Source organism: Camellia sinensis, chromosome 9 (assembly GCF_055761805.1).
Source record: "Camellia sinensis isolate YWXY chromosome 9, ASM5576180v1, whole genome shotgun sequence".
NCBI lineage: Eukaryota > Viridiplantae > Streptophyta > Magnoliopsida > Ericales > Theaceae > Camellia > Camellia sinensis.
The window spans coordinates 132,839,403-132,865,959 of NC_138969.1; the positions used below are offsets into that span (position 1 = coordinate 132,839,403).

Sequence of the window (26,557 nt, forward strand, 5' to 3'; positions counted from 1 at the left end):
AAAGCTTTAGGCATCTTGCATGACATTCTGAAAGAATATGAAAGAGCGATGGCAACGTTAAGTCTACTCTGATAATGCTAACACTTTTGGAAATATGTCTATTATGTATAAATGATTATTGTGTAGGCAATGGGGAGGACAAGGACAGAAGATACAGAAGATGCTACTTCTGCACGGCTGGATAGAATGGAGAGAATGATTATGGAAATAGCGGAGACCCTACGGCAACAAAAGCAACAGCCACAACAACCACCCCCACCACTGGTACCTCCACCGGCAGTACAAGATTTCCATGCTGAAGACCGGACTATCACCCTTACTAAGGAGTTTAAAAAGATGAAACCACCATCCTTTAAGGGAGGAATAGAACCAATGAAAGCTGAAGCATGGGTGTTGGGGATAGAGAAGCTATTTGAAGTCTTTCCCAGCACAGAAGCTCAGAAGGTGCAATTGGCTGCCTTTACTCTTGAGGATGAGGCACGCAGATGGTGGATGCTTACGAGAACTGTACACCAACGGTTGACATGGGACAGATTCTTGGAATTGTTTTATGACAAGTACTTCCCTCAAAGCATGCGGGATAAGAAGGTAACGGAATTCGAAACTCTCAGGCAAGGGAACAAAACCGTCGCTGAATACGAAGCCCAATTTGCAGAATTAGCTCGGTTTGCACCCCATATGGTGGATACGGATTATAAGAAGGCGCGTAAATTTGAAGGAGGATTACGGAGCGCTATCCGGGATAAGGTTAACATGTTGAAGTTACCTACTTACGTTGATGTGTTGGAAAGAGCCGTTATAGCGGAAGGGAATCTCGCTACTCAGAGTCGAATTTCGGAATGGAAAGGGAAGAGGCAAAATACTCAATGGTCAAAGGGATCACCTACTCCACCAAACAAAAAGCAGACTTTAGGGAGTTCAAATACTTCTACCCCTAGTCAGGATTCAATACCGACTTGTCCGGAATGTGGGAAGAAGCATCGTGGAACGTGCTATCGGAAGTCTGGAGCCTGTTTTCAGTATGGCAAGACGGGTCATTTGAACAAGGATTGCCCTCAAAGAAATCAGCAAAGCCATAATAGAACCACTGCAAGTTCAGCGGGGTCTGCACCAACTTCCAATACCAAGACAACTGTTAAACCTACTAATAATAAAGATACTGCGAGACAAGGCAGGGTGTTTGCATTGGTTCCGGGAGATGTGCAAAATGCGGCAACGGTGGTGTCAGGTACATTTATCATTCATGGTCATTTCGCTCATGTATTATTTGATTCTGGCTCCACCCACTCTTTTGTGTCGAAACTATTTGCTCCTAATTTAGATAAAACTGAAGAAAAACTGTCTCATATGTTGTGTGTGTCTTCACCTTTGGGAGGCCCTATGATTTGTACTTCTATCTATGCTGCTTGTGAAGTCCAACTTGGGGATATCCGGGTATGTGCCAATCTGTTGCCTCTTGATATGGCCTATTTTGATATTATTCTGGGAATGGACTGGTTAGGTGAATATGGTGCAACTATAGATTGTTTGACTAAACAAATCAGTTTCCACCCTCCGGGACAATTAGGGTCTACCTTTCAGGGACATGGAGTGACTTCACCAACTTATTTAATTTCCGCAGCAAGGGCTTGTAAATTAATTCAGAAAGGGTGTCAGGGGTACTTATATAGTGTTCTAGAGGGGCAAGTGGTGAATAGGAATACCGACATGATCCCAGTTGTCTGTGAATTTCCGGATGTTTTTCTAGAAGAATTACCAGGACAGTTAATAGATCGTGAAATTGAGTTTACCATTGAAGTAGCACCGGGAACTCAACCCATTTCTAAGACTCCGTATAGAATGTCGCCAGTTGAGATGAAAGAATTGAAAATGCAGTTGCAAGATTTATTGGACAAAGGATTTATCCGCCCGAGTGTATCTCCGTGGGGTGCGCCAGTTTTATTTGTGAAGAAGAAGGATGGAACACTCCGGCTTTGTATCGATTACAGAGAACTTAACAAAGTTACAATCAAGAATAAGTATCCGTTGCCAAGAATCGATGACCTATTTGATCAGCTTCAAGGGGCACGGGTCTTTTCTAAGATTGACCTACGGTCTGGATACCATCAATTAAAAGTCAAGGCTGATGATGTTGAGAAGACAGCTTTTCAAACTCGGTACGGTCATTACGAATTTTTGGTTATGCCCTTTGGAGTTACTAATGCCCCAGCAGCCTTTATGGATTTGATGAACCGCGTTTTTAAGTCCTATCTGGATCAATTTGTGGTGGTCTTTATTGATGATATCCTCATTTATTCAAAGAATGTGGAAGCTCATGAAACCCATCTTCGCTTAATTCTTCAAACCCTTAGGGAAAAGAAATTGTATGCAAAGCTTAAGAAATGTGAATTTTGGCTATTCGAGGTGGCATTCCTGGGGCATATTATCACAAAGGAAGGAGTTTCTGTTGATCCACACAAAGTTGAGGCGATTGTGAAATGGCCGACACCTACCAGTGTGACCGAAGTGCATAGCTTTATGGGATTAGCTGGCTATTACAGGAGATTCGTTCAAGATTTTTCTAAAATTGCTGGGCCACTTACACAATTGACTCGAAAGGGAGTTGCATTTGAATGGTCAAAAGAGTGGGAATCTGCTTTCCAGGAATTAAAGATGAAATTAACCACAGCTCCAGTTTTAGCTTTACCATCTGGCATCGAAGGGTTTGTAATTTACAGTGATGCGTCTCATAAAGGATTAGGGTGTGTGCTTATGCAAGGTGGAAGGGTTATTGCCTATGCTTCACGACAGCTTAAACCCCATGAAAAGAATTATCCCACGCATTATCTTGAGCTCGCGGCGGTGGTTTTTGCTCTAAAGATATGGAAGCACTATTTGTATGGTACTACCTGTGAAGTTTACACCGACCACAAAAGCCTTAAGTACCTTTTTACCCAGAAGGAATTGAACATGCGGCAGCGTCGGTGGTTAGAGTTAATTAAAGACTATGATTTACAGATCCATTATCATCCCGGTAAGGCCAACATGGTTGCGGATGCTCTTAGTCGGAAAAATATGGGAGATTTGGCCAACCTGTTTACGGAGCAAAGGGAATTGATAGATGAATTGGATAAAATGAGGGTGGAATTTAAGATACCTGGACAGGAAACAGTACTGGCAGCAGTAATGGCTCAACCGACTTTGCTTGAAGATATCAACTCACATCAAATGGAGGATGACGTTCTAAAGAAGGTACGTAACGAGTTGGAGACCAAACCACAATCGGGGTTCAGTTTAGTGGATTCGGTACTCAAATTTCAAAACCGAGTATGTGTCCCCAATGTGTTGGAACTTAAACGGAAATTGATGGAAGAAGCACACGCCTCAAGATTTTCCATGCATCCGGGAAGTACTAAAATGTACCGGGATTTGAAACAAAATTTCTGGTGGCCAAGCATGAAAAAGGAGATTGTAGACTTTGTCTCTAAGTGTTTGCAGTGTCAGCAAGTGAAAGCGGAGCACCAAAGACCAGCAGGATTATTACAACCCCTTCCAATCCCGGAATGGAAGTGGGAACATTTAACCATGGATTTCGTTGTGGGATTACCACGGACATCTCGGGGTATGAATTCTATATGGGTCATTGTCGACCGATTGACTAAGTCTGCCCACTTTCTCCCGGTGAAGACTCAGTACAATGCAGATAAATTGGCGGTCATTTATGTGAATGAAATTGTAAGACTGCATGGTGTACCGGTCTCGATTATATCGGATAGGGATCCGAAGTTCGTTTCCAGATTCTGGCAAAGTTTACAAGAAGCCATGGGTACAGAATTAAAATTCAGCACAACTTTCCATCCTCAGACTGACGGTCAATCCGAGAGAACAATACAAACTCTGGAAGATATGCTTCGGATGTGTGTGCTAGAGTTTCAAGAAAGTTGGGAAACCCATTTACCACTGGTAGAGTTCGCATACAACAATAGTTACCACTCAAGTATTGCAATGGCACCCTATGAAGCTTTGTATGGAAGACCGTGTCGTTCTCCCGTATGTTGGGCTGAAGTTGGAGATAATCCTTGCTAGGGCCTGAAATTGTTCAGTTAACCACTGAAAAAGTTAAAGTTGTTCGGGAAAGATTAAAGACGGCTCAAAGTAGACAAAAAGGTTATGCGGATAACCGACGGAGAGATTTGGAATTCGAAGTGGGCAGTCACGTCTTTGTAAAAGTTACTCCGATGAAAGGCCATCCAAGATTCGGGAAAAGGGGTAAGCTAACGCCCCGCTACGTTGGTCCCTTCCAAATTTCGGAAAGGGTGGGTCTAGTAGCTTACCGGGTTGCCCCTCCGCTACATATGAGCCAAGTACATAATGTGTTTCATGTCTCTATGCTTCGGGGGTATCTTGCGGATCCGTTCCATGTTATTGATTATCACCAGATTGAGCTAGATGATAAGTTAACTTATGAGGAAAAACCAATCCGCATTTTGGATCGGCAAGTGAAACAATTACGCAACCAAGAAATCCCAATGGTAAAAGTGGAATGGCGGGAACATTACGGAACCGACGCAACTAGGGAAAAAGAGGAGGAAATGCAACATCAGTATCCGCATTTATTTCTACCCTAAGGTAAAACAAGTTTGGGATACAAACTTATTTAAGGGGGGGAGAGTGTAATAACCCGACCCTCGTACACGTCCCTTGTTATATTTTCGGATCCTATTTTGTGATTTTGGATGCTTACTGTGTAATTCCATGAGAAATTAAGGGTAAGAAAGTTAACTCCATATTTAAAGCATATGTTTAAGAATGTCTATCTGTTCAACAAGAAAAGTATCTGTCACATTAGAAGGTTTGAATCGAAATTGGAGGCCTTCAAGGCTTAATTATCTAAAATTGATTTTAAATCTGTAATCAGCATAATTTTTAGGTAATATTAAGCATGTTTGGGAAATTTCAATTTCGGACGTTTAAACGATTGACTTTTGTCTTATTAGCTCTTATATATATGTGTGTGTTCTTGGAGCCTTGGACCTAGTTCAACACATTTTCATGGAAAAGAATAGAGAGGGTAAGAATAGACAGAGATGAGAAGGGAGTTTCACTAAAGGCTAGAGATTGAACAACTTAGAGAGACTTTGGGAGATCTCAACTCAAGGTAAGTTTGTCTAACTTTTATAATTCCTCTCTTGAATTTGAGGGTGATACAATCATGATAATTCAACCCAAGTGTAGACACCCCATTTTTGACCGTCCTCAAGACTTGGACGTCACCGTTTGAACACTCGGTGATTATCCATGTTTGTGTTCGTTTGGAGTTCCCGGAAGCCTCGGCTCGCGTGCCTTGCCTCAGGATCTCCGAACTCGACCGTTTAGTGTCTGGTTTTGCACCAAACACTTGTGTTTTGCCTTGGAAAGGCAGGGTGAGGCTTGTAGACCATCCCCACCCACCACCGGCATTGGCTAGATGCCACCGGCTGGTTTTTGCTGCCACCGGCAATATAGTTTCCCGGCCGGCACTCTTTGTTGCCGGTCAGCACTATTTGTTGCCGACCGGCACTATTTTTGGCCAAGATGGCATTTTTTTCCGGCCGATTGCTGTTCATTTGCTTTTGCAGATATTTTTGGACAGCTGTATTGCTTTTTCTCCCCTCCATACACGTGTATGGAGGGATCTCCCTCTTGCAAAGCTTGTCTTGTAAGCTTTACAAGAGGCATATAGAGAGAAGCTCTCTCTAAGGCAAAAGAAGAGGCTTTTAGACATTTTTGAGGAGAGAAGACAGAGGAGAGCTCTGGTTTTTCCTAGGGTTAGGGTTAGATACACTCACCTATCTCTCTTTTCCTCTCATTTTGCACACTAGGTGTTTTGTGTCTCACTATTGCACACAAACACCTAGTGTTTCACCTTCCTCTTGGAGCTGAGGTTCTAAAGAGTGTGTTTTGAAATTTTGGTGTTGGATTCAAGCTCAAGGAGGCCAATGGAGCATCTTTGTTTAAGAAGGCATCAAGGGTGAGATTCTAGTCCCTTTTTTCCCCATTCTTGCATCAATATTCTACTAGTCTTAGAGCTGTTTTTGTGATTATTGTATAACATATAAAAGTTCTGTTTTTAAGCCCTCTTTGTTGTTTATTAAGAGTGTTTCATTGTTTGAGGGTTGTTGACCACCCTTAGGCCTCAAAAGGCCTCATTTTGAGCCATTTTGTGCTAGCTCCGGGATTTTGGTGTTGAGGTCTCTTCACCACTGAAATCTTGAGGGATTTCAGTGGTGAAGATGATGCTTTGAAGTCCCAAGAAGGAGAGGGCCACCCCCTCTCCTTGTTGTCCTTGAAAAGGGCATATTTTGACCTCTTAAGGAGGCCTATGCTTGAGTGTGTGTTGAGCATGTTTGGTTTGTTTTTCATGCTTATATATCTATAATATAACATGATTTCAAATTGGTTTTGGAACTTCATGCATGTTTAGCATAGTTGCCATGTAATGCCTTATTTGTGCCTTAACATGTTCTAGGTTGTTAGCCTTTGTTGGAGCATGTTTTAGGCTTGCATTTGTGAAGATTTTGTGCTTATTTTGCCATGTTTTAGCTCTGTCCATAGTCATTTGGGTTGATTTTGGCATGCTTGATATAGCTCTTTTGTATTTGGGCTTGTTGGCCTTGAGTATGTGCATGTGTAGCATGCCATCTTTGCATTGTTTTGGTGATTTGGAATCATCCTACATGCTATTTCAGTCCCATTTCCATGCATGTTTGATTGCCTTGCATGCCTCTTTAATACTTTGAAAGCATGTGTTGCGTGCTCCATGTTTTGATGCCTTTGCATGCCTTTGAATTTGGGCCACTTAGATGCCATCTAAGGAGTCCTTTGGCCTTGTTTTAACATGCTAAAAATCTGTTTTTAGTTGTTTAATGCATGCCATGTTTGGTCATGATAAGTGTAGTTCAATGCCTTATTGACTTGCCTTGAACACTTGGACTATTCGTTGCATGTTTTGGCTTGATTTATAACTTGATTTGGCATCATTTTATAACATGATTTTAGGGCTCATGTCGCATGCTAATTGTCCATGTTTCCTCCTTTCAAGTGTGCTTGAATGTTGTTTGATTTGTGCTTAAGTGTTGGTCCTTATGTGCATGTGTGTGTGCATGCCATTTAGCTCTCACTCTTTAGCACTTTTGGCTACTGTTTTAGGCCTTTTTAGAGTTGCTTAATTCATGTATAAGTCCATCTTGCCATCCATTTGCATTGCCATATGTATGCTTGTATGCCTGCATAAGTGCCTTGCCATGTCATGTTGCATTCCTAGCTTGTATGCCTAGGTTGCATTGCATTTTGCATGCATGCCTTGCTCCTTGAATTGGTGATAGGAATTGGGCCTAATTTGTTTGATTGGTTTGCATGCATTTGAAACCAAAGTTGCATGCTTGGTTCCTTGGACCATCATGCATGGAAATGCGTGATTGGTGGCCCGAGAACTGAGGCACATGTCCCTTTGAGTCATTACAATGATAAGAGACATGGTTGGTGCATACATGCCTTGAATTGTGCTGCCATGCCTTGTTTTGCCCTCTGTTGCTGTGAGTTGCAGGTCCAGCAGACTTTCTTTGCCGACCGGCAGTGTAAGGTGCCGGCCGGCAACCTTTTCTCTGTCGACAGACTCAATTTTGTGCCGATGGACACATACCAGTGCCGGTGATGATTCCACTCAGCCGGTGGTACTCCCCAGTGCCTAGGGATGCAACCCTGAGGTTTTGACAGCCTCCAGAGGAGCATAGGAGAGAAAACAGAGGCAGCTTGCACATGGTGGCGCGCTTCCCGAGGCGTTTTCCCGCTTTATTTAATTTATTCAATTTGTTAATTAAATTAGTTAATTTGTAATATTAATTAGCTGGTGTAGTTAATTAATTTGTATTATTATTTCGGTCCCTCCAAGCGAGGGCAAACCTGTAATAAGTGTGCGTGAGTGTGTGTATGTCTTCCAACCTCACGTCTTTCTTCCCTTTTATTTACCTGCTTATGATGGTAGATTAGGGCACGTTTAATTTAGCATACCTTATGCTATGCATGTGTGTATCCATGCATTTGTATTGCATGCATTAGGCTCGGTACATCACGCTAATTGCATCAATGCTTCAATTCCCAAACTGAATACGTGATAATTGTGCATTTTCACATGACATGTTTAGGATAGCCGAGCCTATTCTAGCAATATTTTGTATGCGACGCATTAGGCACTTCACATGGACTTGGATCATGCATGTTTGCTAATAAGTTCTTTGTTTTGGCACGGAGTACTATGTAAGTATTTCCGCTTTAGCATATCGCATGAGTGTGAATGTTACCATGACAGCATGCTTAACATGTGGCTAGATGCTTATGTGTTAAACTGTTTTGAATGCCTGTGGGTGAAGGCCGGATTGTTTGAGTTGGAAAAACTCGTTGAAATCCGTATTTTAGCCTACTTGCGAGTAGCAAATTCCAAAGCATTTTCAAACCAAACGGATATGCAATGTTTATTTTCAAATTAGGCAATCTAGTCTATACTTGTTTGCTGCGCGCATAACATAGTAATTCTAGGCTAACAATTGGTTTAAGAACACATAAAGTTTTCAAAAACGGATATCATGGTTAGTAGAGGCCGGTCTTCGGACCGGGCGAAAGGGGGTGCTCATAGCTGACCTTCCCCGATTGTACCCAAGCTCCCGAGCCGAGACAACTCCGGTGATGACGGACATGTGGCCTTCGACACCGAGTTAGGGTTTCCTAAATTTTCCCATTTTAAAAATATTTAGGTGGCGACTCTGTATCTGGCAAAGCAGTCCATGTTTGGCACTACTTTTTCAAAAATCTGTTTCTCAAAACGATTTGCCAGATTTGGACTCTTTGGTTCAGATTAAGAACCGTGACACAAGTCGAGTCCGAACTGTAGCAGCGAGGTTTCTCCCCCCCCCCCCCCCGCGGACATGTTACAGTTTCTGGCGACTCTGCTGGGGATTAATTTAGAGAGCTTGACTCGAACTCGTGATATCCTGTTTTGATTTCGCTTATGTGTCTCTTTGCATTGCATGTGCATTGGTGCGCCTAGGAACACAGTGTTTGCCATCTGCCATTCCTGAACGGTTTGCCGGAGGCTTGTCTTGTCAAGACATGTCCATAAGGCTGACCGGCTATGGGCTCTGACAGCATGGGAACACAAACCCCGGTTTTACCGGGACACCCTTTTTGACCATTCGACCTAGTTCATATTCGGATCCATAGTGACCATTCCAAATTAGGACAGGTTGCTCACCCGATGTTAGGTTGTTTGAAACCGCTGTGTGCGTAGTGAAACCCTAATTCCTGACAAAATAGGACAGGGAAACCCTACCCCAACATAGGGGTGTTTTGTTCTCTTTACTTGCTATGTGCTTTTAGAGTGTTGCTCTACAGGGAACGCACATGTCAGTTTGCAAGTCTGAGTATTAAACCTGGGGACACCAGTATCAGTATCAGTTGTGAGAATCAGTTATCCGCGGGTATTGGTTCAGTTTTCGGGAACAGTAATTTCTGGGAACAGTGATCAGCAGTAGGGTACAGTTGTTCGGCTACACCCGTGTTTGATCAGTTTGGGCTGAAAAGCTGTCTGTTTTTCTTTCAGTTCAGAGAGTTGCAGAGTTGATACAGAACAGTCAGTGTCTCCCCTTGCTGAGGCAAGATTTATGGCGACACAAAGTTCAGAAGAAATTGTGGTTATGACGGCTGCATTGGAGCAGGGAGCCGCTCCGCAGAATGAGGCCGCCATTAGTATGTCATATCCGCCCAGGTCACCCGTTGTGCAGCCGGTCTGGGCTCCCCAGTTATACCAGGCTCGTGAGCCCACCACTTTCGAATTAATGGGGATGATAGGCGATCTCCAAAGGTCTGTGGCAGACCTCACCTATGGAATGTCGGCTTCACCGCCAGCGGCGCCGTATGCCGGGAATTTCGTACCACAGGAGCCCCCGCTACTGGGGCGGATTGTGATAGAGCTCAGCCAGCCGGAGGTGGCTTCCGGCTATAGCCACGACACGCCAGTATCAACCCAGACCCTCGATCAGGCTGAGGCCAGGGGAAAGGACAAGGCAAAGATAGACGCCGACCCCATTGAGCAACTGCTGTGGGCAGTCGAGGCTCTGAAGGCCAGAGGGATGAACAAGCAACAAACGTCTGCAATAGTGACCAAAGCTGTGGATGATGCTTTCCCCACTCCGATCAAAGGCAGTTCAAGCCAGGCAGAAAACCGGGATGGGCCCCGTCATGCCCAGACAGTTCCAGTAGTTCCCAACCCTGCACCGGGGAAGGTTCAAAAAGCCAAGGCAGCGCCAGCTGATCCTTTCGCCAGCGCATCTGGCAAGAATCCTCAAACTGCAAAGTACCTGCCCCGAGGGCGCAGGGTCTTTCACGACCTCCACATGCCTTTGTCTAGGGCATTGCTGATATTGGCGAAGAATGGGCATCTTAAGCCTTTGGAGTCCCGGCCACTCCCGAAGAATCTCCCCGCCACTCATGATGCTACCTTGTACTGCGCGTACCATCAACAGTCCGGTCACAGTACCGATGGGTGTTCCCGTCTTCGTTATGAAGTGCAGGATTTGATTGATAACAAGGTTATCCTACCACCTACCTCAGGCAAGCCCGTTACCACTCAGTTGCTGGATTTCGAGGGTCAGATACTGCGAGTATGTAAAGCGAACCGCCTGCGGGCAACATTTGGTACATTTTTGGATAAAGCGTCTGGCACGCATTTTTGAGCATCGGTGAAACCGAGTTTTGTAAGTCTTGGCTTGGATGTCGAGTCAGTCTTCTATTTTGAGTCTGTCTCTTTGTCTTGAGTCAGTCTTTTTTTTTGCTTAAGGGTCTGTCTGGTTGTATCGAGTCAGTCCCCGTTGTATATAATACCTGGTGATTCTGGGGTTGTTGCCTCGAACACCATTTTGTTTTGTAATTATTATCTATTTTTGTTTTGAGTCTGTTTCTGCCGAGGGGCCAGTTGCACCAACAAAGCCGATCAAAACAGCTGTTGCTATCTCAACTTCATGCTTGCTTTCAGCATAAGTGCCAGAGAATTTGAATGGGCTGACAGTACATCTCGCCTGCTCTCCTGTGTGCCAAACTCATTGCATTAACCTAAGTTTTTCAAAACAAACCTCTTGAACACTGCGGTGATAAAAACGAAGAGGAAGGAATTCCTCGGGTTTTGCAAAATTTTGATCATTTTGAGAGAAAGAAAGGCGTGCTAAGCCTTTTTATGAATGAAACCATGCTTGTCGGCGTGAGTACTGAGAAGGATCCTGGCCTGATCCAGATTGGTTCCACACTATCTTCGGCGCGAGCGATTTGTCGCTTTCTTAAAAACTTTCAAAAACAAATGTTTTACGCGGCCCTGCGAAGACCTGTGTGGAATCGCTCTTGAGATTGCGCAGCCTAGGATCGCTCTCAGCCTCAAGATTCAACCCGTTCAAACTTTGAACCCGTTCAGAATGTTCAGAAAGTTCAACAGACAAACGCCATGAAAGGCCCGTGTGGCCAGTTTTGAGGTAGCCTTCGATCAAGAAGCATCAAAGCCAAATCAGAAGGAGTAGATCTCGCCGGAAGAAGCTCGTGGAGCAACCTTGATGGATTCTCCGCAAATCAGTGCAACAGCCGTTCTCCTAGACACAGAGAGGCTTCAATTTCAAAAACCATTTGGCATGGACTTGCTACACTTTTACCCTTTGAGAGGCTCGCTGGGCCGAAAACCCGGAAGGGCGGCCCAGACAAAAGTTAGAGCAAGAGAAAAATACAAAAAAAGAGAAAAATACAAAAAGAAAGATTGAAAAAGAAAAAAAGAAAAAAAAGAAGCAAGAAAAAAAAGCAAAAAGAAATAGAAAATGAAAAGAAGCTCGCAAGGTTGAAAACCCGCATTGGGCGCCTTGGCAAAAGTGAGAGCCAAACAAAGTAAAGGTTAAAATACCCGAGTGGACCTTAACCGGAACTACGTAAGGCTTGATTCCCATGTTTGGGATACGTAGGCAACTTCATCATGAAGTCCAGCCCCCAACGCTTTCATAAGCGTCTCAGTCCATGCAATGGTTTCAATTTCACTTCAAAGTCCAGTGGCCAACACCCTTCAAGGTGACTGTGTCCATATATGTGTCGTGCTCGTCTTCGTCATCGCTGTGTCCAAGAACTCGACCACCGCCAATGAAGACTGTCTGCGGATTGCTGCGGCACCATCCCAAACAAGGGGCAACTTTCCGTTGCCACAAGCCGTCGTGAGACGCCATTCAGACTAGGGGCAACTTTCCGTTGCCTCCCACCCCCCTTCAAACCAGGGGCAATTTTTCATTGCCTCCGATCCGAGGTTGCGCATCTCGAAGAGTAAGTTTCATGCTCGTTGAGCATTGACTGTTTGAAAAATAGTTTTTGAAAATTTTTACTGAGGTTGACTATTTTCTCGAAAACTATTTCATTTTTCCAAAATCGGACCATTGTCTTGGACCCAAAAAGGAAAATTTTCAGTGCTTGCAGCCTGACTTGCACGCTTTTCAAATCAAAAATTGAACAAGTACGTTAATCCGACTCTCATTTTGATCAAAACTGTTTTAGTAGAAAGCAAAAACAAAGAATGGTTAAAATGATGAACTAGGGGCACAGTTGAGCCAGGCGTTCTGTCTTTCCCCCGTCACCGACGTACTTGCCAGAAGAGCGCTCTGCCCGCCAGAAGAAATAGCGGTGAGCTAACGGCATCGGGCGTGAACCCGCAACTTCCTGTTCATCCATTAATCACCCCGGGGAGGGATGGAAAATGAGAGATTGAAGAATAGAGAGGTGTAAGTTGAGAGAAAAGTGAGGAAAAGGGTTTTGAGAGAAAATCCGAGCTTGAGAGTCGAGTGATGTGAGGATCACAAATGAGAAAGGGTGGGAAAACAATACCCAGATTGAACTGGCTCCTCGTGGTTCGAGGTCTCCCATCTTCGTTTACGCGTCTGTGTGTCGTGTCTCTTTCATTCGACGGTCTCGTCTTTTGTTTTGAGTCTCTCCCGAGCGTGTCTCGTTGTGTTTAGGTCGTGTACCTCTTTGTTTGAGTCCTCCCCGCTGTGTTCAGTGTTGGGCTCGATATCCCGGTTTGAAAAACCCTCATTCGATTTCAAAAAAAATTGCTTATGCTCAGAATGCTGTGCCATTCTCTACATTTGAACGTGTCTCGACTCCAACCGGTTCCATCTTTGAGGTTCGTCCTGTCAAATTGGGCTGTTTGTTTGAGAATTGCCGTGTGCAGAATGAATCGAATGTTGTGTTATGGGCTGTGTGCAGATTAATCCCCAACAGAGTAAGGGCTGTGTGTCCAGAATCAGGCAGTGGATTGCTTGGGTTATTTTTCTGTTGGCTGTTTAGTTATCTGATTATTACAGTGCAAGCGTTTAATTTTCAGATAACCAATCAATTTCATTTACATTGAGGTGTAACATGATGAGATGCGATGCAATGCATGAAATGTGTAAATGTAAACACTTTTTCAGATAAAAAGTCCGTTTCATTCCATTGTCTTTTCGAATGTACAAGTTTTGGAAACAAAAATCTGCTTGCGGCAGTACAAGGTAATCTATCTACCAACCAAAAAGAAAAGTACAAAAAAGAAAGAAGAGATAGCAAAAATCTGCATCTGTGTCAAGCACTCCGAAGGGCCGTCAGTCTGTCCTGGTCCTCTTCCTGGACGAAGGTCCAGGAGCATCATCAGCATCGTCGTCAGAGCCCGAGCTAGAACCGTCTCCGGTCTCCTCCTCCGATGACCCTGCCTCCGCCTTTGACTCCTCGTCGTCGTCATCATCCGGGACTGGAGCTCGCGAGCTACTCCCGACGTGAGTACGCCCTCCCCTGGTACGGGGAAATATTCGGCCCTCCTCATCTCTCCCCCAGGCAGAGACAGAAGGTCTAGCTGGAGCACCTCCCGCCATAGGAATATGGAAAGGAGGCTGAAAAGTACACGAAAAGGAAATGCATCAGTATGCCGTGAGCAGTTTATCAGTGCAGAATGCAGTGTGTAAATACAGTGTATGAATGCCGTGAGCAGTTTATCAGTGCAGAATGCAGTGTGTAAATACAGTGTATGAATGCCGTGAGCAGTTTATCAGTGCAGAATGCAGTGTGTGAGTACAGTGTATGAATGTCGTGAGCAGTTTATCAGTACAGAGTTTGGTGCAGAATGCAGCGTATGCAGTGTTCAGATACTGTGAGATCAGTGTATCAGGTGTTGTGCCGTGCATCAGATTATGTAAAGCAGTGAATGAATGGTTTGAGGCCAGTGTCAGAAGGACATACCGGTATGCTGTAGACGGCTAGAAGGTCAAATGTCCGCTGGAGCATCCCCATCATCGAGGCATTCATCGCCAACGACTGACGGGTGTACTCAGAAGAAGCCTGCAAAGGTATCAGATGCATTAGTATTCTGTGGAATATCAAGTAAACTGAAATGAATAATTGTACGAAGTGCAGTGATACATACCGGCGGAAGGTCGGGGATGTCAATGAACTCATGCCCAGCCAGTGGAGGGGCAAAGGGGATCTGATAGGTCGACCCACCCTGCCCTTGGAAAGTCAGTACAGCAGGCAGGGCAGGCCAGCCAGCTCCTCGTCCTCCCCGCACTCCGCCCCTGCCACGGACCCGGGCCCTCCTCGAAGACCCAGCCCCTGCTCCTGCTCCTGCTCCGGCCCCAGCCGCCGATGCCACAAGCCTGGCCCCCTCTGCTCGACGGCCGCTCAAAGGTCGCATCAGGTACGTCCGCACGTACTCCTGATAGTCGCCGGTGCCTCGGAAGCCGGCCTCCTCCCAGCCGATGGAGTAATCATCCAGCTGCTCAGGGGTCAGCCCCTCGGTCTCCCTCATCTCTGCAGGAGGGTGAGCCGGGACTATCTGCTCAGGTAACCCGCGGGTCTGGCGTAGAAAACGCTCCTCCAAGTACCAAGCCCGACAGACCGGGCCCTCAAGCAAGATCCGGAAACGCGAGGTCTCCTCAGCACCAGGGAACCGACCCCGCATCGCCGACGGCAAGGAAGCCCATGGCCGCCATGTGATCTGAAAGTAACAGAAAGTTTGTTATCTACTGTTATTGAAATATGCAGTGGGAAAGCGAAGCTAAATGAATTGAAAATAAAGCATACCTCTGTGGGGGTGATGGTGTCGAAGTATCGGCGGAAGAAGCCGAACGTCTCCCGTGGTCGCCGGGTGCATCTCCCGTCAAAACGACTCGAGAACGGGACAGCCGGAGGAGGCTCCGCAACTGGCACAGGTGCAAGCCTAGGAAAGTAGGCGTAAACCCACAGCTGCAAAACAGATGTCAGTATGATCATCAGATAAAGCAGAATATGCAGAATGAAGCAGGAATGGCAGAGCCGTGTTTTGTATTGTGTACAGTGTACAGTGTGAGCAGTGTACAGTAAGTGTAAAGCAGAATGTATGTGTGTGCCGTGTGTACAGTATACAGTGAGTATGAAGCAGACTACAGTGTGTGCAGTGTACAGAGTACGGAAAGTACGAGACAGGAGTGAAAAAGCGGAGAAGAAATGTACCTCCCAAGCCCGCCAGTAGCCTTCGAGGAGCTGGCCGCTGCCGCGAGAAGCCGAGCTCATATATCCGTATAGGGTGGCCAGAGCAGCGCCACCCCAGTCATAGTGCAAGATGTCCCGGACGTCCACCAGTACGCTGAGAAGACAGAGAGGCACGGTGTTCGCCCGGTCGGCGAAGATGGTAGTCCCGAACAGGAACATGAGGAAGCCGCGAGCATACCTCTCCTCGTCCTCTGGGGTCATCTGCACCTCCTCCAATGCGGGCTGGACCCGAAACTGTGTCTCGAACCAGGAGTACCGCACGAAGCCTGGACGAGCTAGTGGTGGGGCCTCCCCCAGTAAATGGACCTGAGCGGCAGTCCACTCATCCATGTCGGTGTCGAAATGGATCGGATCCCCCCTACCCCGATGCCTGTGAGCATCGAGAAGTCATAAGTGGTGATCGTCATGTCCCCTGCAGCAGAAAAATCGGAAGAATCGGTGGTGTCCCACCACCTCTCCGCCAAAGCAGCAAGGAGAGGTCTACATGTGGAGAGCCTAGAGAGCCCTCGGCAGAAGGTGCCGAAGCCCGCTCGGTCCACGATGCGCTGGACCGCATCAGGGAGCTCATCATACCACTCCCGCGCACCAGTATTCCCATACCCGCGAATGGTATGGGAACCCTCCTGCAAACAGAAAATGACAATTGCAGGACAACATTCAAAATGTAATTTTGAAAAGACAGATATGGCATGTATGCAAGTTTGTCAGATTCCGGCAAATACCGGGTGCCGGTGTGCTTACAGTGAAATACGTGTGCTGTGTCAGCGTGTTTGGGTGTTTCAGAACAGATGTGGTATGTGTGCAAGTTTGACAGATTCAGACGAATACTGGGTACCAGTGTGTATGCAGTGAAATACAGTGAGTGCAGTGTGTTTGAGTGATTCGGGGCTAGTGCAGTGTGTGTGCATGTGTCAGTCTCAAGCAGATATCAGTTGTATGTATGTTTACAGTCAACTACGGTCTACGGCATATCAGATTTCAGCAGTTAGAGAATACAACTAACTATGGCAGTTTTGTATCCTACATTGCAGAAAGTAAAGCAGAAAGAAGAAAAATTACCTCGGAAGTGCCGAATGAAAGGTGGGAGGTAGGCTCACGTAGTAGTAGCTCAGGCGCCGCGTACCTCTCAAAGCTCCGGAACTGACGCAGGCCGTCTGGGGGCAGAACGTGGATCGCCGACCGGTAGGTCGCCGGGTCGAACGGGCGCTCGCTCAGTGGTAGGAGCTCGACCCCGGGATCCATCTCGTGGTCCGGGGGAGTCCCGCCACGTGGAATGTCGTCCGCCATGAAGAGAGTGGTGTGAAAATGGCCGGAAAAGGGAAAACCGAGCCGGAATGCGAAGAGTCAACTGAAAAGTCAACTCCCGAGAGGGTCGAAAATGGCCGGGAAGGCCAGAATGTGAAGAGGCACGGAAATGAAGAGGAAAGTGAGGGGAACAAACCCCGAAAAGGCGAGAACCCCGAACGAGGCACCGAAACAAGAATGTGATCGGTGGAAAATGTCCGAAACGCGAAGAGGATCGCGAATCCGACGATGAAACGAGCGTAGAACGCGAAGAAACGGGCGAAAAATGAGAGAGAAGCACTCTAGAGAGAGAGAGCAAGGGTTTTCGGCGTGAGAAGAATGAGAAAATAGGGCATGAAGCCCTATTTTATAACACCCAAGGTGAAAAGACAAAACTGCCCCGCACCAGCAACTGTTTGCCGGTCGGCAATGTTTTGTGCCGGCCGGCACTTTTTTGTGCCGATGGAATTGTTTTTGTGCCGATGGCCAGCCGGTGGCCTCATCTTCCGGCCGGTGGGGTTCCCACAGCTTTGTTTAGGCCATTTGAGTTGTTTTGGGTCTTCATAGCTGAAGAAAGTGCAAGAAAGTGCATCTCCGACATTCAACCGGCCTCCGTTTTGACTTCGGGTCGTGTCTCCAGTGCGTAGCACTCGAATTCGTGCAAGGTGTATCCTTTTTGTATCCTTTTTGAATTCAAAAGTTGCCCCAGGTGTGTTGCACGAGTTCATCACACTACTTCGGTGCATTACATTGCGCTGTCATGCGCCACACATTTGCATTGTTATGCACGTGTTACATGCGTTGCAACACGCACCCCTTTGCATTATCGTGCACATTTCTCATGCATCATCATTGCATTTCCATTCCATGCATTGTCATGCATTCCGGAATACGTGCGTTGTTGCGCATTCAAGCCCATTTACACTCCGTGTGGCATGCATGTCACACTTGGCATCGCACTGTTTTGTGCATTTTGAAATTGTTCGCGCTGTTTTGCGCATCGCACTGTTTTGTGCATTTCAAACCTCACGCTGTTCTGCGCATTGCACTGTTTTGTGCATTTCAAACCTCGCGCTGTTCTGCGCATCGCACTGTTTTGTGCATTTCAAACCTCGCGCTGTTCTGCGCATCGCACTGTTTTGTGCATTTCAAACCTCGTTGTTCTGCGCATCGCACTGTTTTGTGCATTTCAAACCTCGCGCTGTTCTGCGCATCGCACTGTTTTGTGCATTTCAAACCTCGCGCTGTTCTGCGCATCGCACTGTTTTGTGCATTTCAAACCTCGCGCTGTTCTGCGCATTGCGTTGTTTTGTGCATTTCAAATCTCGCGCTGTTCTGCGCATCGCACTATTTTGTGCATTTCAAATTTCGCGCTATTTTGCGCATCTCATTGCATTTTGCATACATTCCATCGCACTGTCCTGTGCACTCGCGTTGCCTAACGCATTGCGCTATTTTGCGCATCATACCGTCGTGCAATACCGCCGGTCTGGCGAGACCTTAAACACGCATGGTCTGGCGAGACCTTAAACACGTACGGTCTAGGAGACCTTAAATCCTTGGAAGGTGTAAGACATTTAGTGTTCGCATTGTCGTACACTTCGAGAGCCGCGTGTTGTCGCGCATTCCATGCGACATGCATTTCATACATCATTTGCATTTCAAAAAAAAAAACAAAACATGCATTGTCATGCATACCATTTTGCATCCCGGTCCAGGAGACCTTAAATCCTCTGAAGGTGCAATTCCTTCGGTGTTTGTCGTGCCCGGACGACTTTCGGTGGTCTGGTAAAGCCACCTGTCTGTGTTTGCGATGAGCTCCAAGAAGACCAACTGGGACGGTGGAAACTAGAGTTCGAACGGCTTATGCGTAGAACGCAAAGGTTCGGGAGTTCCGAGACTAAAGTCTGGTTTAAATACCCAGGGGTTTACCCTCGGCTTGAAATCTGTATGGAAGCCCCATAGGTTGAGGCGGCATGTCTACGCCTCAATTCTGGATACTGGACCAACCTAATATACCGCCCTGTTGGTAAGATAGGGAAAGTTGCAATCATAGTCATTGCATCATAGTGCATTGTCATGCATTTCCATTGTAGCTTGCATGCATCCATTGCATTTTCCCCAGTGGGTCGCATTGCACTGCATTGTCATGCATGTTGTAAATATCCACTCTATTGCATATTTGTAGATATTGCATTGTAGATTGCATGCATTCATTGCATCACCTTCCGCCTTTGGCTTGCACCTTTCCAGGTTGAGCTTGGTCTGGTATGTGCCCTTACTTTTCATGTTAAAACACAGTTCTGTATGTGTATCGCGCCGATTCCACGTTGATATGTTGGTTGAGGGTTGCGGCACCTTTTCTGTGTTACACATGGCTCGTATTTATGCATGCCTTTCCTAAGCAAGATTTGGTTTGGCCTGCGTGCCATATTCATGTATTACATTGTAGTGTAATTTTTGCATCCGGCATTAGGATCGTAGTCCTTTCTCCAGCGGGTTGTTTCCCCACTTATGTCAATTCCACCCAATACTTGTTCTTGCGTCTGTCTACAATACTCATAGTTCAGTTGACCGTTCTATGGTAGACAGACTTGTTATCTCCATCAATCTATTTGACATAGATGTGGTTTCGAACCACTCGTGATTGGATCACGATTCAAATGCTTTGCATGTAGCTTGCATTGTTTCAATTACATTGCATCTTCATTTGCATTATTTATACATTGTTTTGTATATATCGCATTTCGAGTACACCACATTTGCATTGTCATGCATGTTGCTAACCATGTTGTACCTGTTAAGTTTGTGTTTCTTTGCAGGCACGATATTATATGTACGGTTCATTTGAAGCTGGTGCAACCAGACGAGCCGCACAGGTATTGTATCTCCCGAGTGAGACGTATTGAGAATTCCATAATTCTCTTACATCCTTTCTGCATTGTAGTGTAGTTTGGTATGCTAGCTTAAAATTGTCACATGTTTGCTTCATTACAGCTTTCTTTGCATGATCATAAGTTATGCTCGGCTTCGTGCATTGTCTTGCATTTCGCCCCTGCCTCCGGGCGCATACCTTATTTGTCTTGCATGTTTGTCTGAGTCTTCGGCCTTGTCAAAAATGGGTCGTCTCTGGGCTTTGACATTCACTCCCGTCATTGTTATGACTTTCGAATTCTGTCAAAGAGGGGCAACTGTAGACACCCCATTTTTGACCGTCCTCAAGACTTGGACGTCACCGTTTGAACACTCGGTGATTATCCATGTTTGTGTTCGTTTGGAGTTCCCGGAAGCCTCGGCTCGCGTGCCTTGCCTCAGGATCTCCGAACTCGACCGTTTAGTGTCTGGTTTTGCACCAAACACTTGTGTTTTGCCTTGGAAAGGCAGGGTCAGGCTTGTAGACCATCCCCACCCACCACCGGCATTGGCTAGATGCCACCGGCTGGTTTTTGCTGCCACCGGCAATATAGTTTGCCGGCCGGCACTCTTTGTTGCCGGTCAGCACTATTTGTTGCCGACCGGCACTATTTTTGGCCAAGATGGCATTTTTTGCCGGCCGATTGCTGTTCATTTGCTTTTGTAGATATTTTTGGACAGCTGTATTGCTTTTTCTCCCCTCCATACACGTGTATGGAGGGATCTCCCTCTTGCAAAGCTTGTCTTGTAAGCTTTACAAGAGGCATATAGAGAGAAGCTCTCTCTAAGGCAAAAGAATAGGCTTTTAGACATTTTTGAGGAGAGAAGACAGAGGAGAGCTCTGGTTTTTCCTAGGGTTAGGGTTAGATACACTCACCTATCTCTCTTTTCCTCTCATTTTGCACACTAGGTGTTTTGTGTCTCACTATTGCACACAAACACCTAGTGTTTCACCTTCCTCTTGGAGCTGAGGTTCTAAAGAGTGTGTTTTGAAATTTTGGTGTTGGATTCAAGCTCAAGGAGGCCATTGGAGCATCTTTGTTGACGAAGGCATCAAGGGTGAGATTCTAGTCCCTTTTTTCCCCATTCTTGCATCAATATTCTACTAGTCTTAGAGCTGTTTTGTGATTATTGTATAACATAAAAAAGTTCTGTTTTTAAGCCCTCTTTGTTGTTTATTAAGAGTGTTTCATTGTTTGAGGGTTGTTGACCACCCTTAGGCCTCAAAAGGCCTCATTTTGAGCCATTTTGTGCTAGCTCCGGGATTTTGGTGTTGAGGTCTCTTCACCACTGAAATCTTGAGGGATTTCAGTGGTGAAGATGATGCTTTGAAGTCCCAAGAAGGAGAGGGCCACCCCCTCTCCTTGTTGTCCTTGAAAAGGGCATATTTTGACCTCTTAAGGAGGCCTATGCTTGAGTGTGTGTTGAGCATGTTTGGTTTGTTTTTCATGCTTATATATCTATAATATAACATGATTTCAAATTGGTTTTGGAACTTCATGCATGTTTAGCATAGTTGCCATGTAATGCCTTATTTGTGCCTTAACATGTTCTAGGTTGTTAGCCTTTGTTGGAGCATGTTTTAGGCTTGCATTTGTGAAGATTTTGTGCTTATTTTGCCATGTTTTAGCTCTGTCCATAGTCATTTGGGTTGATTTTGGCATGCTTGATATAGCTCTTTTGTATTTGGGCTTGTTGGCCTTGAGTATGTGCATGTGTAGCATGCCATCTTTGCATTGTTTTGGTGATTTGGAATCATCCTACATGCTATTTCAGTCCCATTTCCATGCATGTTTGATTGCCTTGCATGCCTCTTTAATACTTTGAAAGCATGTGTTGCGTGCTCCATGTTTTGATGCCTTTGCATGCCTTTGAATTTGGGCCACTTAGATGCCATCTAAGGAGTCCTTTGGCCTTGTTTTAACATGCTAAAAATCTGTTTTTAGTTGTTTAATGCATGCCATGTTTGGTCATGATAAGTGTAGTTCAATGCCTTATTGACTTGCCTTGAACACTTGGACTATTCGTTGCATGTTTTGGCTTGATTTATAACTTGATTTGGCATCATTTTATAACATGATTTTAGGGCTCATGTCGCATGCTAATTGTCCATGTTTCCTCCTTTCAAGTGTGCTTGAATGTTGTTTGATTTGTGCTTAAGTGTTGGTCCTTATGTGCATGTGTGTGTGCATGCCATTTAGCTCTCACTCTTTAGCACTTTTGGCTACTGTTTTAGGCCTTTTTAGAGTTGCTTAATTCATGTATAAGTCCATCTTGCCATCCATTTGCATTGCCATATGTATGCTTGTATGCTTGCATAAGTGCCTTGCCATGTCATGTTGCATTCCTAGCTTGTATGCCTAGGTTGAATTGCATTTTGCATGCATGCCTTGCTCCTTGAATTGGTGATAGGAATTGGGCCTAATTTGTTTGATTGGTTTGCATGCATTTGAAACCAAAGTTGCATGCTTGGTTCCTTGGACCATCATGCATGGAAATGCGTGATTGGTGGCCCGAGAACCGAGGCACATGTCCCTTTGAGTCATTACAACGATAAGAGACATGGTTGGTGCATACATGCCTTGAATTGTGCTGCCATGCCTTGTTTTGCCCTCTGTTGCTGTGAGTTGCAGGTCCAGCAGACTTTCTTTGCCGACCGGCAGTGTAAGGTGCCGGCTGGCAACCTTTTCTCTGCTGACAGACTCAATTTTGTGCCGATGGACACATACCAGTGCCGGTGATGATTCCACTCAGCCGGTGGTACTCCCCAGTGCCTAGGGATGCAACCCTGAGGTTTTGACAGCCTCCAGAGGAGCATAGGAGAGAAAACAGAGGCAGCTTGCACATGGTGGCGCGCTTCCCGAGGCGTTTTCCCGCTTTATTTAATTTATTCAATTTGTTAATTAAATTAGTTAATTTGTAATATTAATTAGCTGGTGTAGTTAATTAATTTGTATTATTATTTCGGTCCCTCCGAGCGAGGGCAAACCTGTAATAAGTGTGCGTGAGTGTGTGTATGTCTTCCAACCTCACGTCTTTCTTCCCTTTTATTTACCTGCTTATGATGGTAGATTAGGGCACGTTTAATTTAGCATACCTTATGCTATGCATGTGTGTATCCATGCATTTGTATTGCATGCATTAGGCTCGGTACATCACGCTAATTGCATCAATGCTTCAATTCCCAAACTGAATACGTGATAATTGTGCATTTTCACATGACATGTTTAGGATAGCCGAGCCTATTCTAGCAATATTTTGTATGCGACGCATTAGGCACTTCACATGGACTTGGATCATGCATGTTTGCTAACAAGTTCTTTGTTTTGGCACGGAGTACTATGTAAGTATTTCCGCTTTAGCATATCGCATGAGTGTGAATGTTACCATGACAGCATGCTTAACATGTGGCTAGATGCTTATGTGTTAAACTGTTTTGAATGCCTGTGGGTGAAGGCCGGATTGTTTAAGTTGGAAAAACTCGTTGAAATCCGTATTTTGGCCTACTTGCGAGTAGCAAATTCCAAAGCATTTTCAAACCAAACGGATATGCAATGTTTATTTCCAAATTAGGCAATCTAGTCTATACTTGTTTGCTGCGCGCATAACATAGTGATTCTAGGCTAACAATTGGTTTAAGAACACATAAAGTTTTCAAAAACGGATATCACGGTTAGTAGAGGCCGGTCTTCGGACCGGGCGAAAGGGGGTGCTCATAGCTGACCTTCCCCGATCGTACCCAAGCTCCCGAGCCGAGACAACTCCGGTGATGACGGACATGTGGCCTTCGGCACCGAGTCAGGGTTTCCTAAATTTTCCCATTTTAAAAATATTTAGGTGGCGACTCTGTATCTGGCAAAGCAGTCCATGTTTGGCACTACTTTTTCAAAAATCTGTTTCTCAAAACGATTTGCCAGATTTGGACTCTTTGGTTCAGATTAAGAACCGTGACACAAGTCGAGTCCGAACTGTAGCAGCGAGGTTTCTCCCCCCCCCCCCCCCCCCCCCGCGGACATGTTACACCAAGGTGTAATTGGATCATGTTTAATCCATTGGGTGAGTTTGAACTAAGTTGCTTATGTATGTATGTGGAGAAATTAGCTTTGATTTCTTACTTTCTCATGAAAGATCATGAAGAACTTACCTTATATATATATGTGATGATATATATGATGTTGATGAAAAAGGAAATTTGATTATAGTTATGGATTCAAGAATTAGTGTTTGCCTAGTTTAATGTATGTATTTGAAGCCTTTGTAACATGAATTTTAGGTTATGTATTGTCAACTAAAAATGTTAAAATGAGCCTTGTGAGGATGTACCAAAAGATTGGGATTTTGTTAGAATTTCAGACAATTTTGAGCAGAATCACCACACGTGCGGGGCTCATGGCCGCACGTGCGGGAGATGTTGCCGCACGTGCGGGAGTCATGGCCGCACGTGCGGGAAATGGTGAAAAACAGGGGCTCGGCCACTGTCTAAAAGGTATAAAAAATCAGACCTAAAGCATGCCAAAACAGGTATAAAAAACTTCACGGAGTCAAGCCAAAATCATGCTAAAAACACATGTTACAACATGATGCATGTTAAGGCTAAAACATGGGATTACAAGACAAGTGTATGAAGCATACATGGCATGTCTAAACCAACTTGAAACAGAGGTATAACATGGCAAAACAAAGCCTAATACCTACTGAAATGAAGCTAAAGCAAACTAGGCATACAAGCTACAACACAAGCCATTTGTGCAAGCATCAAAGACAACAAGGAGAGGGGATGACCCTTTCCCATTTAGGACACCAAAACCACCTCCCCACCACTGAAAATCCTCTAGATTTCAGTGGTACAAAGGTCATGCAAACCTAAGAACAATGGCCTAAAGGTATGGCCTAAAACAAGGCCTTGGAGGGGGGAGACAACCCCAAACCTCAAAGTGACCATAAGCAAAGTTCTAAAGCACACAAAATTAGAACTTTATCAGTTATAGTCGAAGCTTAAAACTGTATGAAAGATAGGCTAAAAGCTTGTGCAAAAATGGGGAAACTAAAGCAAGAACACTCACTTTTGTAGACCTTCTTCAAGAACAATGGTCCAGCAGGTTTTTTGAGTCCAAAGCAACCCAAGAACACCAAAATCAACCTCCAAGGACCTCAGCTCCAAAAGGATGGTGTAATGCTAGGTGTTTGTGTGCAAAAGTATGAACAAAACAACCTTATACACACACAAATATGTAAAGAGAGGGAGATATAGAGATAGATAGATACAACTATTTTTAACCCTAATTTCAGACCTCTGGAACCCTGGAGAAGGAGGAGGGGCTCTCCTCTTATAGAGGTTCAATTCTAAAGCTTCTAAGAGAAGCTAACCCAAGAGGCAAATCCCTCCATACATGTGTATGGTGGGGGTGAATTGTGCGTGCCAACTGTGCCAGATGGCACTAAATATCTGCATAAAGCAGATGAACAAGGGTCAGCTGGAAAATATGGCCGATTGACCAACAAAAATGGCTGACCGACCAAAAACACTGTCGACCGACCAAACTATTTGGCCAGTAGCAAGAAAAGAGAGCCGGTGGCCTCAAGCTAAGGCCGGTGAGGTGTGGGGATGGCCAACAAGCCATTCCCTGCCCTCAGAAGCAAAAACACAAGTGTTTGGTGTACAACCAAGCACAAAATAAACAAGTTGAGACGTCTTGAGGCAAGGCACGCAACCGAAACCTTCGAGAACTCAAGACGAACATGAACATGAATGGTCACCTAGTGTTCAAACGGTGACGTCCAAGCCTTAAGGACGGTCAAAAATGGGGTGTCTACAGTTGCCCCTCTTTGACAGAGCTCGAAAGTCATAACAATGACGGGAGTGAATGTCAAAGCGCAGAGACGACCCTTTTTTGACAAGGCCGAAGACTTAGACAAACATGCAAGATAGCAAGATATGTGCCCGAAGGCAGGGGCAAAATGCAAGAACAATGCACAAAGCGGAACATAACTTATGATCATGCAAAGAAAGCTGTAACGAAGCAAATACATACAATAAATGCAACAGTTTTAAGCAAGCCAAAAACCAAACTACACTACAATGCAGAAAGGACGTAAGAGAATTATGTAATTCTCGATACATTCAACGTGGGGAATACAATACCTATGTGGTTCGTCTGGTCGTGCCAGCTTCAAATGAACCCTACATACAATATCGTTCCTGCCCAGTTCGGCTGGTCGTGCCAGCCTCAAATGAACTGTACATACAATATCGTGCCTGAAAAAGAAAGAGAACTTAACAGGTACAATATCGTTAGATACATGCATAGAAACGCAAGTAAAAAGTGCATGACAACGCGAGTGAAAGGGTGCATGACAGTGCGGTGGAAGGGGTGCATAACAACGCAACCCGAGTGTGTGCATAACAATGCATTTTGAAACAAGCATAACAATGCTATGAAGGCACAAACACATATAAGTAAAGTACACTTGACAACGTGTACAATGTGTGGAGGTGAGGAAAAGTATACACATGTAAGTAAATCACATGTGACAACATGTACAATGTGTAAAGCGAAGAATAAAATGTACATATGTAAGTAAAGCACATGCAACAACATGTACAATGTTTAGGGTAATTGTGAAGATAAGTATGAATACATGTAAGTAAATCATGCGCGACAACGCATGCAATGTGTTATAAAAGAAACTTGAACACATGTGAGTAAAGTACACGCGATAATGCATAGAATGTGTACAAAAGAAACTTGAACACATGTAAGTAAAGTACACGTGACAA

At 45.1% G+C, this 26,557-nt stretch overlaps 1 protein-coding gene across 1 annotated transcript in view; it reads left to right on the forward strand.

Moving 5' to 3' along the window:
- Nucleotides 1–372: 372 nt before the first annotated feature.
- Nucleotides 373–26,557, forward strand: part of LOC114314777 (uncharacterized) — a 31,412-nt gene continuing 5,227 nt past the window's right edge. Inside the window, exons 1-4 of the mRNA XM_082889387.1 lie at nucleotides 373–1,797; nucleotides 2,302–2,547; nucleotides 2,644–3,231; nucleotides 4,419–4,511. Coding sequence (XP_082745513.1) covers nucleotides 373–1,797; nucleotides 2,302–2,547; nucleotides 2,644–3,231; nucleotides 4,419–4,511 — 2,352 coding nt within the window. The remainder of the gene's footprint in view (nucleotides 1,798–2,301; nucleotides 2,548–2,643; nucleotides 3,232–4,418; nucleotides 4,512–26,557) is intronic.